General features: G+C 50.9%; 1 protein-coding gene and 1 pseudogene across 1 annotated transcript in view; one reads left to right on the top strand and one right to left on the bottom strand.

The window, feature by feature from the left end:
- Positions 1 to 17,171, bottom strand: part of PTGIS (prostaglandin I2 synthase) — a 54,250-nt gene that overhangs the window by 33,066 nt on the left and 4,013 nt on the right. The window contains exons 2-4 of the mRNA XM_047770896.1: positions 10,593 to 10,716; positions 7,333 to 7,511; positions 4,003 to 4,146 (exon numbers count right to left, since the gene is read on the bottom strand). Of these exons, the coding sequence (XP_047626852.1) occupies positions 4,003 to 4,146; positions 7,333 to 7,511; positions 10,593 to 10,716 (447 nt within the window). The remainder of the gene's footprint in view (positions 1 to 4,002; positions 4,147 to 7,332; positions 7,512 to 10,592; positions 10,717 to 17,171) is intronic.
- LOC125122017 (non-histone chromosomal protein HMG-17-like) lies at positions 9,335 to 10,022 on the top strand (annotated as a pseudogene).

Genomic DNA, 17,171 nt, shown 5'->3' with positions numbered 1-17,171 from the left:
CAGATTGTCACATTTTCCCTGTGGTGGGAGGGGCCAGGAGCTCTGCAGAGAGACCCCCCCTCAGGTCCTCCTAGTTCTGGATCTCCCAGAACAGGAATGTTCCTGAGGAGAGGGTGGAAGCCGGAATGAGGGAGGATGGGGCCGAGGGAGGCCGTATCTACCCACTTTGCTCCTCGCCTGCTCAGTGCAGGCCCAGAGCAGGTCTTCAGTGAGTGTCCTATCGATGGATGGACGGACGGGAAGGAGGGTGGATGGATGCACAGATAATCAGAACTTAATCCCCAGAACACTGATCTTAAGAGGAAATATGGGGTCGCCATGACTCTGAGCTCAGCCATCCAAGCTACGGTCCCAGCTTTGCCCTGCATCCCACTGAGCTTCCCTCATCCAGCCTTGGCCTCCATGCGCCCAGAGACAGCGAGTGCAACATGTGCCCACCCCACTGGGCAGGGGAGGCAACCCCTCCTTCAGGACAGCCGCCAGCTCCCTCCAGAGTCCAGCCCACTGGCGGCACGGACTGACGCCTCAGCATCAGCCCAGAAGGAATTCCCTCCTCCTCCTCCTCCACACGTGGAAGCCCCTGGGTCCCTCTTCCCCAGACGAACGCCCTCAGTCTCCTACTACGGCGCACGTTGGAAAGGTGAAGCCCACCAACGGGAGTCAGTCCACAAACATGTGCTGTTGGTTAACAGCTTTCCTAAAAACAACCTGAAAGTATATTTAAACATTCTGGGAAATTCAAAGTATAGACTCCCCCTTCGTCTCATCTTGAAAAAGGAGGGCATGTGGCCACATGGAGCCTGTAGTCCCCACCTACCAGCTCTGGGCAAGAGTCATGGCGGGAACAAGCTGGCAGGGTCAGACGGGCCTCCCCAGGCCCTGTGGTCTCCCCGACACTGCAGTTAAACACCTGTCACCATTCACCATCCTACTTGCACTGGTTTTTTTCTTAGAGCAGAAAATTATTTCCTTAGACAAAATTTCTACCAAAAATAGGCAATGAAAAATACCCCTGCAAGAGTCTGGGGTTAGAAGATGCAAACTATTACATGTAGAATAGATAAAAACAACAAGGTCCTACTGTACAGCAGAGGGAACTCTATCCAGTCTCTTGGGATAGACCCTGATGAAAAATAATATAAGAAAGGGAATGTATATGTATGTATGACCGGGTCACTTTGTTGTACAGCAGAAATTGGCATAGCTTTGTAAATCAAGTATAATTTTTTAAAAAGGTAAATAAATTTCATTAATTTTTTCTTAAATAACCCTGCAAGAAAAGAAAAGAAAACCAAGAAAACCAAAAGGTTTCATGCTGTGGAACTGAGGGCCCTTCCTATGGCACCTCCACATCAAAATCACATCTAACACAGCGGGACACACATGATCAAAAATTACATGAGTAAATACCCACATGACCTATAGGTGGCGCTAGGGGCCATAAAGGAAAAGCTGGAACTAGGCCGGGTAATGAGAGAGAAAGGTCATATGAAATGCGGTGTTAGGAAAGGCCTCCCTGAGGAGATGACCCTTGAGATGAGACTTGAATGCAATGAGGCGGGAGCCATGCAGACAAGTAGGGAACAGCATTCTTAGGCAAGGGAACAGAAACTGCAAAGGCCTCGAGGTAGGAGTATTCCTGGCCTGTTGCAAGGGCAGCAAGGAGGCTGGTGAGCTGAAACCAGATGAATTAAAGTTAGAACCTGGCATGTGACTCTGAGCGAGGCAGGGGCCCACATGGGAAAGACTGCAGGTTTAAGCAGCGGGATTTCATGGTTCGGGGCTGTGTGAACTGCACCTCTGCATCATTAAATGATCACCCAACCTGCCCGCTCCCTCTCTATGTCAGGGGCTGCAGGTGGCAAGGAAAAGGCCCGAGGCTCCTGCCAAACCAGGAGCTGCAGCTTGGGCCTCAGGCCCTGAAGACATAGGAATCATTTTACCCCTGCCCCCTGCACTGTGCCTGCTGTTACCATGGGCCTGAACAGACCCAGCTGCCACCATGCGGCCCCCACCTCCTCCAGTGTCACAGCTTCCTTGTTGACTTCTTTGCCCGCACAGGACGGGAGCAGGAGCTGGGAGACCTGAGAGGTCCCCGCTGTGAACTTGCTGGGTGGTTTTAGCTGGGCCCCTCTGGACCTCAGTCTCCCCACCACGTGACGTCAGAGTGGACCAGAACAGCGTCAACAAGCAGCCCTTGACAGGGAGAAACGAGGAAAAGTGGACACATCGAGGGTCGTGCCTGAGAGGATAGGCTCTACAGCCAGCCCTGCAGGGACCCCAACCATGGGATTCTGGGCAAATGACTCCAGGCCTCAAATTTCCCATCTGTCAAGTGGGGTTTGTAAAGTACCTGCTTCACAGAGCTGTTGTGAGGATTAAATGCATGAGCACACACCGAACCTGTACGTAAACACATGTGTCACAAATGTTCCTGGGGGCCCATATGCGTCAGCGAATGCCTGTCCTTTATTCTGAAACTGTGTTGCTCTAATTGGGGGGGGGGGGGGCATTTGAAACATCCTGCTTTTATGAGATGCTAGTCATTAATGGCACCACCAAAAATCAACAAGCTGTCCTTACTGGCTCTCTTTCTCTCACTGCCTGTAGCTGTGCTCCTCCATCTCTGCCAGTGTTCAATCAAACCCCTCCCCTGGGCCTCTCAACTCCATCCCTAAAGCCCAAATTATTCTCACCATCTCCTGGCCGAGGCCTCCCTCCTCTTTCAGCTGGGTACCTGCTACAGCCTCTTAACAGGTACCCCGCTTCGCTCTCATTGTCACATGCCCCAACTGTGGTCTGGTGTCTATCTGACAGCCAAAGAGAGCTTTGAGGAGTTCCTGTCATGGCGCAGTGGTTAACAAATCCGACTAGGAACCATGAGGTTGTGGGTTCGATCCCTGCCCTTGTTCAGTAGGTTAAGGATCCGGCGTTGCCATGAGCTGTGGTGTAGGTTGCAGATGCGGCTCGGATCCCGCATTGCTGTGGCTCTGGCGTAGGCCGGTGGCTACAGCTCCAATTTGACCCCTAGCCTGGGAACCTCCATATGCCACGGGATCGGCCCAAGAAATGGCAAAAAGACAAAAAACAAAACAAAACAAAGAGAGCTTTGAAAACTCTAAGTCCAATGTATCACACTCCTGTCTAAACCCCCAAGGTCACGCATCTTACTCAGAATAAATTCCAACGCCTTCCATGGCCTTGAGGCTCTGTGAAACCTGGTTTCTGCTAATTTCTCTGACCTCATCCCAGCCCCCCACCCCCGCCACCTTCTTGGCTCATTAGGCCGCAGCCACACTAGCCCTCCTGCCAAGCATCTTCCTGCCTCCGGGCTTTTGCACTTGCTCTGTGTCCTCTGCCTGGACTCTTGGCTTGCAGGGCATCATACGGTCAGGTCTCAGCTCCGAGGCCAGAACTCAGGGAGGCCCTCCTTGTCAGTCTAGTTAAAAGAGCCTGCCGCGTACTATCGCCCGGCTATGGAGCTCTTGCTGTCCTATTTGCCCCTCTCTGACATAACTGTCTGTCAGTTTGTTGCCTGTTTCCCCTGCCAGCGTCAGCTCTGCAAGGGACTTTATTGGAACTTCATCCCTCTTTTCCCTGCTGTATCCCCAGAGCCTAGAATACCATCTGGCACTGCTGAGGAAGGAACACTGGGGAGGTAGCAGGCTTCTCAATACAGGTTTACAAGGTCTGGGAAAAAGTTCAAGGCCTGGGTTGGTCTCTCAAACACTTTGTTTTTCTGGTCACTGAGGTTCCAGCTCTGGAAGCCACAGGGCGAGATGGTCTCAGAAGCCTCGTTCTGCAACTCCCTCCCTGGGTGGCCCTTTTTCTGGCCTGTGACCCTTTACAACTCACAGGTGAAGTCAAGAGACCACTGCGGTCCCAGATGCAAATGTCATCTTGCAGCCTTTGCTTTGGAGCATTCCAAACTGCTTTCCCACTCACAAAGTCTCCGGGATCCCTTGGCCACTATTAATGCCCGGCCCACAACACTGGGCTCACCTGAGCAGGAAGCTGTAGGAAAAATTGAAGAGACCCATCTCGTGCCAGCCACTGCCCGCTTCCATGGTGTCGCCCAGAAGGACAGTGCGGAGGTTGGTATACATGGCTTCTGTGAGCAGCTGCAGTTCTCTGTGGAGGAGTGTCCTGGGCCAAGAACAAAGGAGTGAGAGTGCGGCTTCCAGAGGAAACATATTCACACAGGCATCTCTTTCCCCAAAACCTCAGAATCCCGGGGTTCCAGTTCCTCACTGGCAATGGGGACTTTGGGGAGATGGGCTTCAGCAAGATATTATCATTTCTATCAGCAGCAGCAGCGGCCACAGTTACTATTTATTGTGCCATGCACCATTAATGACCTCATTTCATCTTTTTGACAACAGTTACTATTCTGACATCTATTCTATAGATGGAGAGACTCAGGGACAGAGAGGAAAGTAACTTGCCCAAGGTCACCCAGCCAGTAGGTGTCACAACAGGAACTGAAACCCTAATATGCCCAACTCCAAAGTCTGAACCCTTTTTTTTTTTTTTTTTTTTTAGAGCCACTGGTGCGGCATATGGAAGTTTCCAGGCTGCAGTAATGCTGGACTCTTAACCTACTGAGCAAGGCCAGGGATTGAACCCACATCCTCATAAAGACAATGTCAGGTCCTTAACCCACTGAGCCACAATGGGAACTCCCAGAGTCTGAATTTACAACCACAGCAGTCATCCCTGCTTGGGGCACACGAGCTTGGATAAGGAACCCACCGACCTCTGGAAGAGAAGGAACTAAGAAACCAACTCTTTCTCCTGATCCAAAGTTAGGGAGACATATTTGGATTAAGTGCCCCCTGACCAAGGACTGCCAAAAGACATGAGCGAATGCTACAAGAGGAATAAGGGAGTCTGGCTGGTGATCTGGCCTCGTGGTGTGTGCCTGGGAGTCTGAGAAGAGGACTATTTCTGGTACAGCATGTGGCTGAAGCCAGAAGCCCCTCTGCACCCACCCTCCACCACACAGTCAATGTTGAGCCATGACCGAATGTATGCCAGGAAAGATGCTAGTGGTTAAGGATACAGTGTTGTCACTGCTGTGGTGCAGGTTTGATCCCTGGCCTTGGAACTTCTGCATGCTGCGGGTGTGGCCAAAAAATAAAAGCCACTCTACAATCTACAACAACCTAAACCAAAAGAGCACCACTGCAGCACCTGAAGCGTTCATGGGGCGGTGCAGCCGATGTTCAACAGCGACATCTTTTGGCAACAACAAGAACAGCAGGAGTACAACGATCAGGTGCTCTGGCTCTCTCTCGCCATCTGCTGTTTGGAAACAGGATGGACCCCTTTAGATTGAGTAAGCCCATGCGTACAGAAGATGGGAAAGCTTCCAGAGGGGTTCCATGAACTTCCAGGTAATAAAAGCTTTTGGAGGAGCTCCGTCGTGGCTCAGCAGAAACAAATCTGACTAGTAGCCATGAGGACACAGGTTTGATCCCTGGCATCGCTCAGTGGGTTAAGGATCTGGCATTGCTGTGAGCCATGGTGTAGGTTGCAGATGTAGCTGGGATCCCGCACTGCTGTGGCTGTGGTGTAGTCCGGTGGCTACAGCTCCAGTTTGACCTATAGCCTGGGAACCTCCATATGCTGCCCGTGCAGCCCTAAAAAGACAAAAAATAAAGAAGTTTTTGGATGTTCCATGGACGGGAAAACAGTAGACATGACCCATATAAGGTAATGTGGGTAAAGGGCTTAACTCAGCACACGACACATTGTAAGTGCTCAGTAGATGGGAGCTGGCATAGTGACTGGCTCAGATCCAGCTGTTCATTTGACTCTACTCCAAGCACTAGCTGTTGATGGAGACAGTAGCCCTCAGCAGATGTGGCAATCATGCCAAGATGACCTTGTGCCAGCTTGTGAGAAATGCCTAGAAATTCTTGGGGTCAGACGCTGGAGGAAACTGGGGTCCCCCTGGGTAGAGGGGTGGGATGAAATGAGCTGTAGACTCTTGTTGCTAAGGGAACCCCCGGAACAGCAGGGACCCAGGACACTCAGGCTCAGAAATACTCCCAGAAGCTGTCCCACAAAGCCAAGGTCAGATTGAGCATTGCCTCTCATCAATGCTCACTTCATGATGCTGGTCTTTCCTTGGCTTTATTGGCCCTGCAAAACCCTGCCTTCTAGATGCTTTTCCTGACCCGGAGGCGATGCTTCCTGGAGACAGATCTCTATGGATGACCATCAGACTGCATGCACCCCTTAGGGGTAGATGCACAGTCTTATTTCCTCAGTATTTTGGGTGGGGGAGAATGAGCTGTCAAGTCTGCAGACCTGGTTCAAATCCCAGCTCTGCCACGCACTAGCAGCAGATCTTGGGTAAGTTGCTTTACTTCTCTGGGCCTCAGTTTCTTCATTCTTAAAATAAGGATAAAAATACCTTCCACTAAGGCTATTACACAGATATAAATGCAAGCCTATCAAACACCTGGCATTTGGCAGGTGTCTTCAAAGGGAGGATGGTGACGAGCAGGTCCTCAGGTGTCTGCTGAATGAATACAGAGTAAATGTGCTCACAGGTCCCCTTGTTGATTTAATTATCATGTACGTTTCAGAACCTGCTATCTGACCTTGGGCAAGCCACTTCTCTTCTCTGAGCCTCTGTGTTCTCATCTATAAAATGGGGCTATAAAAGTTTACAAAGTCTATAAAAAGTTTCCATCCAGCATTGCTGTGAAAATTCATGAAATCATGCATGGTGCCCCCAGAGCATGGACTTAAAAATATTAATAATTATTAATAAGTCCCTGCCATGGCACAATGGGTTAAGAATCCGACTACAGCTGCTCAGGCCACTGAGGAGGTGCAGGTTCAATCCCCAGCCCAGCGCAGTGGGTTAAAGGATCCGGCGTTGCCGTAGCTGTGGCTCAGATTCAGGCCCTGGCCCAAGAACTTCCATATGCCATGGGTGTGGCCATAAAATAAAACAGTAAAAAATTAATCACCCCACCACTTCCCACTATTTGACAGATGGGGAAAGAGAGGCTCCAAGAGGAGGGTGGTGACTTGTCCAAAGTCACAAAGCGAGGCAGTAGGAAAGCTGGGATTTGAATCTAAGTCAGCCTGACCTCAACCCTTGCCTCCTACGAAAATTAGAGCTGCCTCTTAAGGAGAGTTCTTCTTCAGCCCAATTTGCTGTGGTTGTCTTTTGTTTTTGTTTTCTCAAAACAAAATGTCTTTACTGCACACCTGTTGTAGAGACAAGTGCAACCCACACAGGACTTGAACTGCATGGGTAGAAGCCGGCTGCCCACGCTGGCCCACCCACGGGTATTGTCTGTGGCCACTCACGGTTTCATCTTGGATTTTTCATCACCGGGGTTGTAATGTGGAAGCTGCACGTCGAAAATCCTCTCCATGAGGAAGACGGCATAGGCGTGGAAGTCCAGCTTGGTGCGAGGCTCCCACACCACCGAGTCGTAGGAGTGTGGGTCCAGGAGGACAGTGACATACCTGCCGCCCACCAGCACCTGGGAAGTCGGCGGGGATGGAGTGAAGAGTAGAGCCATGAGCAACGGCAGTTCTCTGAGGTCAAGGGCTTGCCCTATGCCGCCTGGTAGTTAATAGACCGTGTCCCTCAGCTCCCCTCATGAGCACCCTGGGAGGTGGGACCATCGTTCACCCACTTACAGTTGAAATGTGGGGCTTACAGAAGGCACATAATGTGCCCAAGGTCACACAGCGGTGAAGCAGCAGAGCTGGGGTTGGAATCCAACCCCTTTCTGAATGAGAGGTTACGCTCTTAATTGCCTCACTTTTAAGCATTTGCCATGGTTATCTGGATTACTGTCACATCTCCAGCAGTCAGGAGAGAGTCTGAAGGCAGCAGGTGGATGTGTGTGCGTCATAGGTGGATGGATTGGATGGATGGACGAATTAACTGGGTGGATGGATACATGGATGGATGGATATCGGTGGATAAATGCTGGGGATACATTATAAGTGTGGGGGGAGGGTAGATGAATAGATGAATGGATGGAAAGAAGGATGGATGGATGGATGAAGTAGGTGGATAGAAGGATGGGGGCAGGAAGGATATTGTTAGGTAAGTGCTAGTGGATGTGAAAGCCATACCCACTTCTCTGGGAGGCTGAGCTCTGCGTGTGGGATGCTGCTCAAGACGGGAAGGAAGCAGCACTGCAAGGCTGTGATCCTGCCGTCAACAAAGCCACCGGCATTTTCCCTCAAGTGTCTGTGGAGGAGGTCACACAGCTCTTAACCACCCACTGCCTTCGTCCTGTTTCCAGAATGCTTCTGTGTCTTAATCACACTCTCTTAAAAATAAAGGCCAATATCCCCCAACGTGGTATAGAATAGATTATTAAGATGGGTGGATAAAGGAAAGGACAGATCACTGAATGTATGTTAGATGGGCAGCTGGAGGTTGGCTGCAAACTAAACCTGTCACTGAATGTTGGGTACATGGACGGCAGGACCCTAAGTGGATCCTGGGTACACAGACTGAAGGACGAATGTTGGATGCAAGTTAGAAGGATACATGGAAGATGGATGGATGAGTCGCAGCTGTTTGGATGTTGAAGGGGTGGACGGAGAGATATAAATAGATGTATACTGAGTGGAGAGATTCTGGATGCTGAATGGGCTGATAACTGAATGCTGGGTTAGTGGCAGATGGATGGAAAATGGCAGGATAAGTGGAAGATGGAAGCTGGTGTAAATTCAATATACAGATGAAAGCTGGATGGATGCTACTAGGTATACGACTGGAAGACAGTGGGTAAATTTGGGTCAACAGATGGAGGAAGGGATGATGGATAAATGGATGGAGAGACAGCTGTTGGATAGTTGTTTAGAAAGATGGACACATGCATGGCTAGACGGGGGTTTGATGGAAATGGAATATATACATGAATATCGGGTCAGTACTAAGTGGAAGAAGGTTTCTTAGATACTGGGCAGACAGACAGGTGTTAGATGAATGAGCTGATGCTAGATGGATGGAAGCTGAATGAACGGATAGAGCTTGGTTAGACAAAGGTACACACATCGGATACTAATGAATGACTGCACGGCTCGATGCTGGGAAAATGCTAGAGGGGTAACGGAGGGATGGGTGTTGGGCAAGCATTGGATGGGCATACAGAAGGTGAGCTGAGTGCTGTCACTGTAGCAGTTCAGGTCGCTACTGTGATGCGAGTTCAGTCCCTGGCCCAGGAATTTCCACATGCTGTGGGTGCAGTCGGAAAAAAAAAAAAAAAAAAAAAAAGGCAGTGTGGAGAAGAGGCGAGAGCAACCCCTGGATTGACCAAAGCTCTCGTGCCACTGCATCCCCATGGCCACCGCTGCCATCACCACGCCCAGGAGAAAGGCTGAAGCGGACGCTAAAGGAGATAAAGCCAAGGTGAAGGACGAACCACAGAATCTGCAAGGTTATCTGCTACACCTGCTCCTCCAAAGCCAGAGCCCATGTCCTGTTAGCAATTGTCTGCCCACGTCCTGCCCACGTCCTGCCTAAAAAGACCCCTGCAAGGAAGAGAGAGGAGGTACCCAAAGGGAAAGAGGGGAAAGCTGATGCTGGCAGGGATGGGAAGAACCCTGCAGAAAATGGAGATGCCAACACAGACCAGGCACAGAAAGCCGAAGGTGCTGGAGATGCCAAGGAACGTGTGTGCATTTCTGGTGACTGTGCACTTGTGGCGACTGCACAGTTTGAAACACTCTTTTTTATCAAGTTTTATAAAAATGCAGAATTTTGCTCTACTTTTTTTTTTTTTAAGCTATGCTGTTAGCACACGGAACACTTCATTGTTGCTTTGGGGGGAGCGCACGTGTCACTAACAGAATGTCTCAGAAGCTGGACTGACATGGGGAAAAAACACCCTTCCTGTCTAGTTCTGAGACCTTCTCTTGGTTCCCAGGAAGGAGGGATTCCTGGATGTTGACACACATTAGCCATCTTGGGACGTGGAAAACTAAAACTGGTTTTTAAGCCCTCTTCTCCCTCTCCACCTTCAGCGTAGACCTGACTCCCTTAATCACAGAGAGACGCACTGGGACCTGATCCCACAAAGCTGGTTATCAGAATGTCAAGCAATGTGGACCTTCCAGTGTCACCATTGAGAGGGCATCCCTCGAAAGAGCGTGGTTCCTTTTTTAGACTGTGGCGCTTCAGATTGATAATTCTGCCCTTTTCATTTTCATTTCCTGAAAGTCGGGGTCGGTTTGTGAAACGTTCAACGACATGCTCAGTGTGAAGTGTCAACCCGCACCCCAAACTTTCCCTGTTCAGAGCATCACGTGAGGACTTCGTGGGTCTTACAGTGGCTGCTTTTGGCAGTCCGCGGGAAAAGGGAGTTTGAACGTTGTTGTATACTGTTAGCAATTGTCTGCCCATGTCCTGCCTGAAATGCCATGATTGTTTATGAAAAATATCTTTAATAAAGCTGGATAGTTTGGGCTGGGGGAAAAAAAAAAAAGTTGGTTGGACCCCTGGATGGTTAGCGTAGGAATGGATACTGAAGCACTCGGTGAACACCAGGTTTAATCAGCCGCCCAGCGGCTCCTCCCCTTCCCTCCCAAGAGGCACTTACGGTAAAGATATCACCATGCTTCTCCTTCATCCTAGTGAGGAAGCTAGCGGCATCTTTTCCAAACTCCAAGGCATAGCCCAACCAGGGGATGCTGCCCACGTCCAGGGGGGGCTCGCCGGGGCGCCTGCGGAAGCCACAGCACTTATTACCATTGGATAAAGCTGGGAAGAGGACAGAGTGTAGGGCATGGGGGTGGTTTTAAGTGGAGTGCAGTCTTCTCAGAGAAGACATTTGACCAAAGACCTGAAGGGGGTGGATGCTGGAGGAGGGGCTTCTGGGCAGAGGCAACAAGAGCAAAGGCCCTGGGGCTGGATCATGCCTGGGGTGTTCAAGGAACAGTGAGGAGGCCAGTGTGGCTGGACTGGCGGGAAGAAGGAGAAACAGTGGAAGTCGAGGCCAGAGGGGTCACAGAGGCCAGATCACACGGGACCTTGCGGGCAGCTCTGAGCGCAGTGGGAGCCACGGGATTCTGGAGCAGAGCAGGGACATGACTTAGCTTAGGGTTTTACAGGATCTTTTGGCTGCTGAGTAGGGAATAGACCAGAGGGGGTTGAAAGCTGAAGCAAGGGGACCAGTTGATGTTGGTACATATTAGAGGGTCCAATCAAGGTGGTCATCTCTGCAGGTAGGAGAACTTTCCAGAACCCAGTAGTATAAGGATACAGAGTTCTCTGAGCCAGTGTGGACCAGGGCCCTGGTCCTCTCACACTCCCTGTCATGCCCACAGAGAAAGGCTGAGGCTGGAGAACTGGCCTCATCACTGACCCCTGGCTGCCTCTCTCCAGCTCTAAGGGCAGGTATCCCAGGAGGCCAGAAGCCACACCCATGGCCTGTGGCGATGCCCCAGGAGTACAGCTAGCTCAGCCAGGAGGTGGGAAGGTTGTGTGTGTGATATTCAAGGTCAAAAACTCATCTGTGAGAGCAGAGGGACTCCTCTGAGGACATAATAACATATTTATAGCTCACTGTGATCAGCAGGATTCTAAGAAGACCACAACGACCGACAGCTTGTAGAGTCCCCTCCCACAGAATGGGGTAGATGGTACAACCGACTTTTAAAAAGACTGACTCTTCTTAGTGGGCCTTACCTAATCAGGTGGGGACAGGGCTCTTCCTGGGAAAAGAGACTCAAAAGACGAGAGAGATTTGACCTAAGGGAGATTGTTTTGTTTCTGGCTTTGAAGACGGAAGGGGCTACATAGCAAGGGATGAAGACTGCCTCTAGAAGCCACGAGAGGACCTGGGCTGGCCACAAGCAAAGCAATGGGAAGCTCAGTCCCACAACTGCAAGGAGTGGAATTCAGTCAGATCCTTTCCTGGAGGCTCCTGATAGGAAGGCAGCCTGGACGACACCTTAATTTCAGCCTTATAAGACTCTGGACAGAGAACCTAGCCACACTGTGCTGGGCTTCTGACCCACCAAAGTGTGAGCTCATAAAGGGGTGTTGTTTTAAGCTCCCAAGTGTGTGGTGATTTGTTGCGCAGCAAGAGATAACCAATACACTCAAACTCAACATTGCACCTGCACCAGGTCCTGGCCTTGGCCAAGTCCTTGACATAGGAATGTCTCATCTCATCCTCCCCCCTCCCACCCTCTGAAGGAGGGACGGCTGGCTAAGGCCCATCACAAAATGGGCCTCACACTATTGCAGGGCTGGGACTCATGGAAGACCCCTTGGAGGTCCCTAAACCCAGGCTACAGCCCTGTTTTAGTCTCAGAGTTATCAGAACCACAGGGATGCAGCGAGCTCCCTATCTGCTCAGTGAGTGAGTGAATCACCCCTTCTCTTGTCCCTGTGGATTCACTCACTTTTTCACCAAATATTAACTAACCATACTGGGGTGCTGGAGATACAGCCATGAACAGGGAAGATGAGGGGGAGGTCTCTGACCTCATGGAGCTGACATACTAATAAAGGGAGACAGAAAAAACAAAAAAAAGCAAAATCATTCCAGAGAGCGAGAAGGGTGATGAAGGAACTAAAGGAGATACAACATGACACTGAAAAGACAAAAAACCCAATTAAAACATGCACAAAAGAATATGAATGGATGGTTCTCCAAGGAAGATATACAAATGGCCAGTAAGCACATGAAAAGGTGCTCAGCATCATTAGTCACCGGGAAATGCAATCAAACCACATACAGCACCACCACCCAAATCCACGAAGAGGGCCATAATTTTAAAAAAGAGAGACAGAAAAAAAAAAAAAAGAAGAAGAAGTGCTGGCAAGAATGTGGAGAAACTGGACCCCTCACGTATTTCTGGCAGGGATGCAAAATGGTGCAGCTGTTTTGGAAACTAGTCTGGCCGTTCCTTGAAAGGTTAAACAGAGCGACTATATGACCCAGCAACATGCCCCAAAGAATTGAAAACATATGTTCCTACATAAATTTATACACTGTTGTTCACAGTAGCATTCATCATAATGGTCCCCAAGTGGAACCAACCCAGATGTCCACTGACTGGAGAATGGATAGACACAACGTGGTCTGCTCAAGCCATGCAACATTATTCAGTCATGAAAAGGAACAAAGTACTGTGTTCAAGCCACAGTGTGGAAGAATCTCAAATCCATCATGCTGAGTCAAAGAAGCCAGACACGTCGGCGTTCCCATCGTGGCGCAGCAGAAACAAAGGAGCCAGACACAGAAGGCCACATAGTGTTTGATTCTATTTCTATGGAATGTCTGGAAAAGACAAATCAATGGAGAGGAGATAGAAAGGAGATTCGTGGTTTCCAGGGTTTGAAGGGATGGAGAGTGACTGCTAATGGTACAAGGTTTCTTCCCAGAGTGACGAAAATATTCTCGAGTTAGACAGTGGTGATGGCTGCATAATCATGTGACTCTACTAAAAAACACTGAATTGCGTATTTTAAAAGGGTGTTTTATATAGTATGTGAATTATATCTCATGAGAGAAGGGTGATGTGAGATAGTGAGGGGGCCTGGTTTAGAGAAGGTGGTCAGAAAGGATTTATCCACAGAGGTACTGTGTAAGCAAATACCCGAAGGAAGAGCAGGGAGAAGAACCTTAAAGGCAGCAGGAACAGCAAGTGCAAAGGCCCTGGGGTAGGACCACTTGGTGAGGTTTTCAAGAGCAGGAGCTGGTGTAGCTGGAGTGGAGAACATGGGAGTGAAAGATTGGAGATGACTTGTGGACCATGAGGGCCTGCAGGCCAAGGAGACAATCTGGCTTTCACACCAAGGGGATGGGGATCTTCTGGAGGGTTCGAGACAGGAGTTAGGAAGTGGGGCAATTATGCTTTTAAAAGGTTGCAAGAGTGAGAGGCAGGAAGGAGACTGTCAGGAGACGACTGTAACCACCCAGGAGAGCAGTTACAGTGGGAGTGGAGGCCACAGTCCCCGTGAGCCAGACCTAGTGTCCGACTCTCCCACTTCCAGGACAGGGGGCTTCTGAGCCACCCCCAGCAGTCCGAGGGCGACCCCCTTCCCTTCACCCTTCCTCCACCACGGCCTCTTGCCTCCTCGGTCTGACGGTCCCCTAATATAACCCAAAGGAGGGGTCAGGTGGTAGATGGAGAAACTGGCTAGATTTGGGGGCCAGAGTTGGGGGAATATGGAAGCAAAACCAGAGGGGAGGTTGAGGGCATTAGGAAGTGCCTCGTCCACCCCCTCCTCCTCTCTCCCCCACCCCAATCCTACCTCTGAGCCCATCATTGAGGAGACCAGCAAAGGTACAGCTCAGGATCCTGAGGGGCTGCTGGGGACATGCCAGGACCCTTCTTTCACCTCATCTCCCTGTGAGCCTGCTTCTCCTGAAGCCTCCGTTTAAAGGTAACGCATCCCGCTGGCAGAGCATGGGCCCCAGGGCACACCATCCCACTCCAGCTCGGGGCCCAGAGACAGGACACGGGAGCAGTGATTACGGCACAAGAGGCAGGAGGGCCTGGTGGTTATGAGCCAGATTTTGGCACCACACTTTCTGGCTTCAAATCACAGCCATGCTTCTGGCTGGCCTTGTGACTTGGCTTCCCCATGCCTGATCCCACATCCGTAAAACAGGAGTGACGCCACTACTGCCACATGGGTCTATGCAGAAGATGAGGGGAGTTGTAGAACTGTGCCTGGCACCCAGCAACCAGGGAGCAGTTGGGCCAGGTCTGAGAAGCAGGACCAACAAAAGACTCCCAGTTGCCACTTCCCGCATAACACCTGTGTGTCAGGTCCTACACACTTTCCAAAATTTTCCTTCCTCAGTAATAGTGGCTGATGCACCATGAGCCCTGTGTTATCCTATGAGGAAGGAGCAGTTACTAATCATGCCCATTTTACAGCAGACGAAACTGAGGCACAGAGGCTGCACCACTTGCCTGAGGGCCCACCGTGGAGGGCCCCAGTTTCTAATCCAGGCGGGCCTGGCTGCAGAGCCCACGTTCTTGAAGCTCCCCTGCCCCAAGTCACCCCAAGTGGACTGGTGCACATCCACTGTGCAGGTGAGGAAACAGACACAGGGATGTTTCTGGGACCTGCCCAAGTGCAGGGCCTGAGATATCCCCCTAAACCATCTTTTGGGGTGTGGGTGGGGCGGGGGCTTCCTTTCCCTGCCTTTTATCCCACTGCTGCCGGAGCTCCCCAGCGAGCCTGCTGTTATTTCTGGCACCTTGCATCTTTCCCCAGGGAAGTCCCAAGGAGGTGCAGACAAAAGCAGGAAGCAAGGAGCCCAGCATCTGACCCCTGATATGCTGGCAGCTCTGCCAGCCCCCGGGCTCTGAATACAACTCAGGCCCAGGTCGCATTCCAGGGTGACTCAGCCGGAGGCCGGCAGGGCGAAGGAGGCTCTATTTTGGAGTCTGTGGTCTCTAGCCTCGCCCACTAACACTCTCACTCTCTGGGAGGCATGGCCAGGCGCTGGGTGGCAGGATGCAGGGTTTGAGCCGCTCATCCCCAGCTCCTGCCCACATGGCCGATCATCACCTGCCCTCTGATACCAAGGCACCTGTTCTGATTCTCCCTAGAGCTTTCATTCCCATCTCGTGAGTTCCTCCAAAAGCTGCTCATTTGCTCACAGACCCCACCACCAATCCCATCACCCATCCTGCCTCTCTCTCCCACTCGGAACTTTGTGAAAATCATGAAGAGCATCACCCACCTTTGTGTCCCGTGAACCGTCACACCTTCTCTGAAGGGAAGTTCCACGGAGGCAGACAACTCTTAGAGCACCTAGAACAGTGCCTGGCACCCAGGAGGCACTTAATAGGTCTCTGATGAAAGGATCATGTGTATAATTGGTGCGCAATCAGCAGCACCTGCCTCCCAGCCCTTTAAGAGGGTTAAGGGGGCTAAAGCAGGTTAAGCGCCCAGCACGCAGTCCGCATTCTGGAGCGCCCAGAGCGGACGCTGCATCATTAAGCTCTGCAGTGTTGGTGGGTGGATCACCTGAACTCTGTCTCATGGTTTCAACTCAATTCAGGGTCTCAGGGAGGATTTAATGGAGGAACAAAGGGGCTTGGTGCTGCCCAGCTGGGCTGCAACAGCCTGAGCTTCTGTTTAAATGGCTTAACCCATTCCTTTCCTCAGTGCTCATCTGCAGGCTATCTGCCATTATCAACCAAGGGGCTCCCTAAACGTCTCCTGCTCTTCCCTCTCACGGCCTCCCACTGTATAGAAAAACCACATCGCCATCCTGCTCTCGCTGCTGTTTTCCCATTTTTTGTAACTGACAGATTCATAAAATTGTTCTTCAGCATAATTAAAAAACAGGAGAGCAAGGACAGTGCTAAAGAGAACAGCTGCATGTTGAAGAGGCAATAGGGAGTGGTGGGGACTGTGGCAAGGTTTAGAGCGGGTTCTACTACTGAGTCCCAGGCAAGATCTTCCAATTTTTCAGGAAAAGCTGGAAATCTGGAGTTTTGTGTGTGGACTCCCCCAGATTTCTCCCCTTGTACTGCGTGGTCCACACCACACCCACCTGGGCCTGAATCCAGCCACAGACTACCACTTGGTGACCTCTGGCTAGTGCATGTTGGAATGAGATAGATTTATTTGTGCCTAGTAATTCTGTATCCTGTAGGGGCCCAGGACAGCCCTTGTGCCACTAGAAACCCGCATCTGATGCCACTGTAGCCTCTGTTCCCGCCAAAAAAGGAGTCTCCCACCCAGGAGACCTCTTTCAACACCCCCTGCAGCAACCACACAAGCCCAAAGAGGAAGAGAGATGCATTCAGCCTGGTGAAGTGGCTGGGGCATGAGACCAGCTGCAGGAGCCACCTCAGAGCACGGATGGAGAAACTAAGGCCCGGAAAGCACAAAGAATGGTCTGATACTCACATGGCAGATCATTAGCCCCATTGGGCACAGGAGTCAGACTCCAAATTCCCAACCAAGTCCTCCCCACTCCCAGCTCACCATCTTTCCCAGGAGAAAAAGCTCACAGTTACTGAGCCAGCTTTAAAATTCCTTGCCATGAGGAGTTCCCATTGTGGCTCAGCAGAAACAAATCTGACTAGCATCCATGAGGACACAGGTTTGATCCCTGGCCTCGATCAGTGGGTTAAGGATCTGGCATTGCCATGAGCTGTGGTGTAGGTCACAGACATGGCTTGGATCTGGCGTG

This window comes from Phacochoerus africanus, chromosome 3 (genome assembly GCF_016906955.1).
Source record: "Phacochoerus africanus isolate WHEZ1 chromosome 3, ROS_Pafr_v1, whole genome shotgun sequence".
In the NCBI taxonomy this organism is placed as follows: Eukaryota; Metazoa; Chordata; class Mammalia; order Artiodactyla; family Suidae; genus Phacochoerus; species Phacochoerus africanus.
The sequence above is the reverse complement of the archived record's forward strand: the minus strand, read 5'-3'. Positions and strand labels throughout refer to the sequence as shown.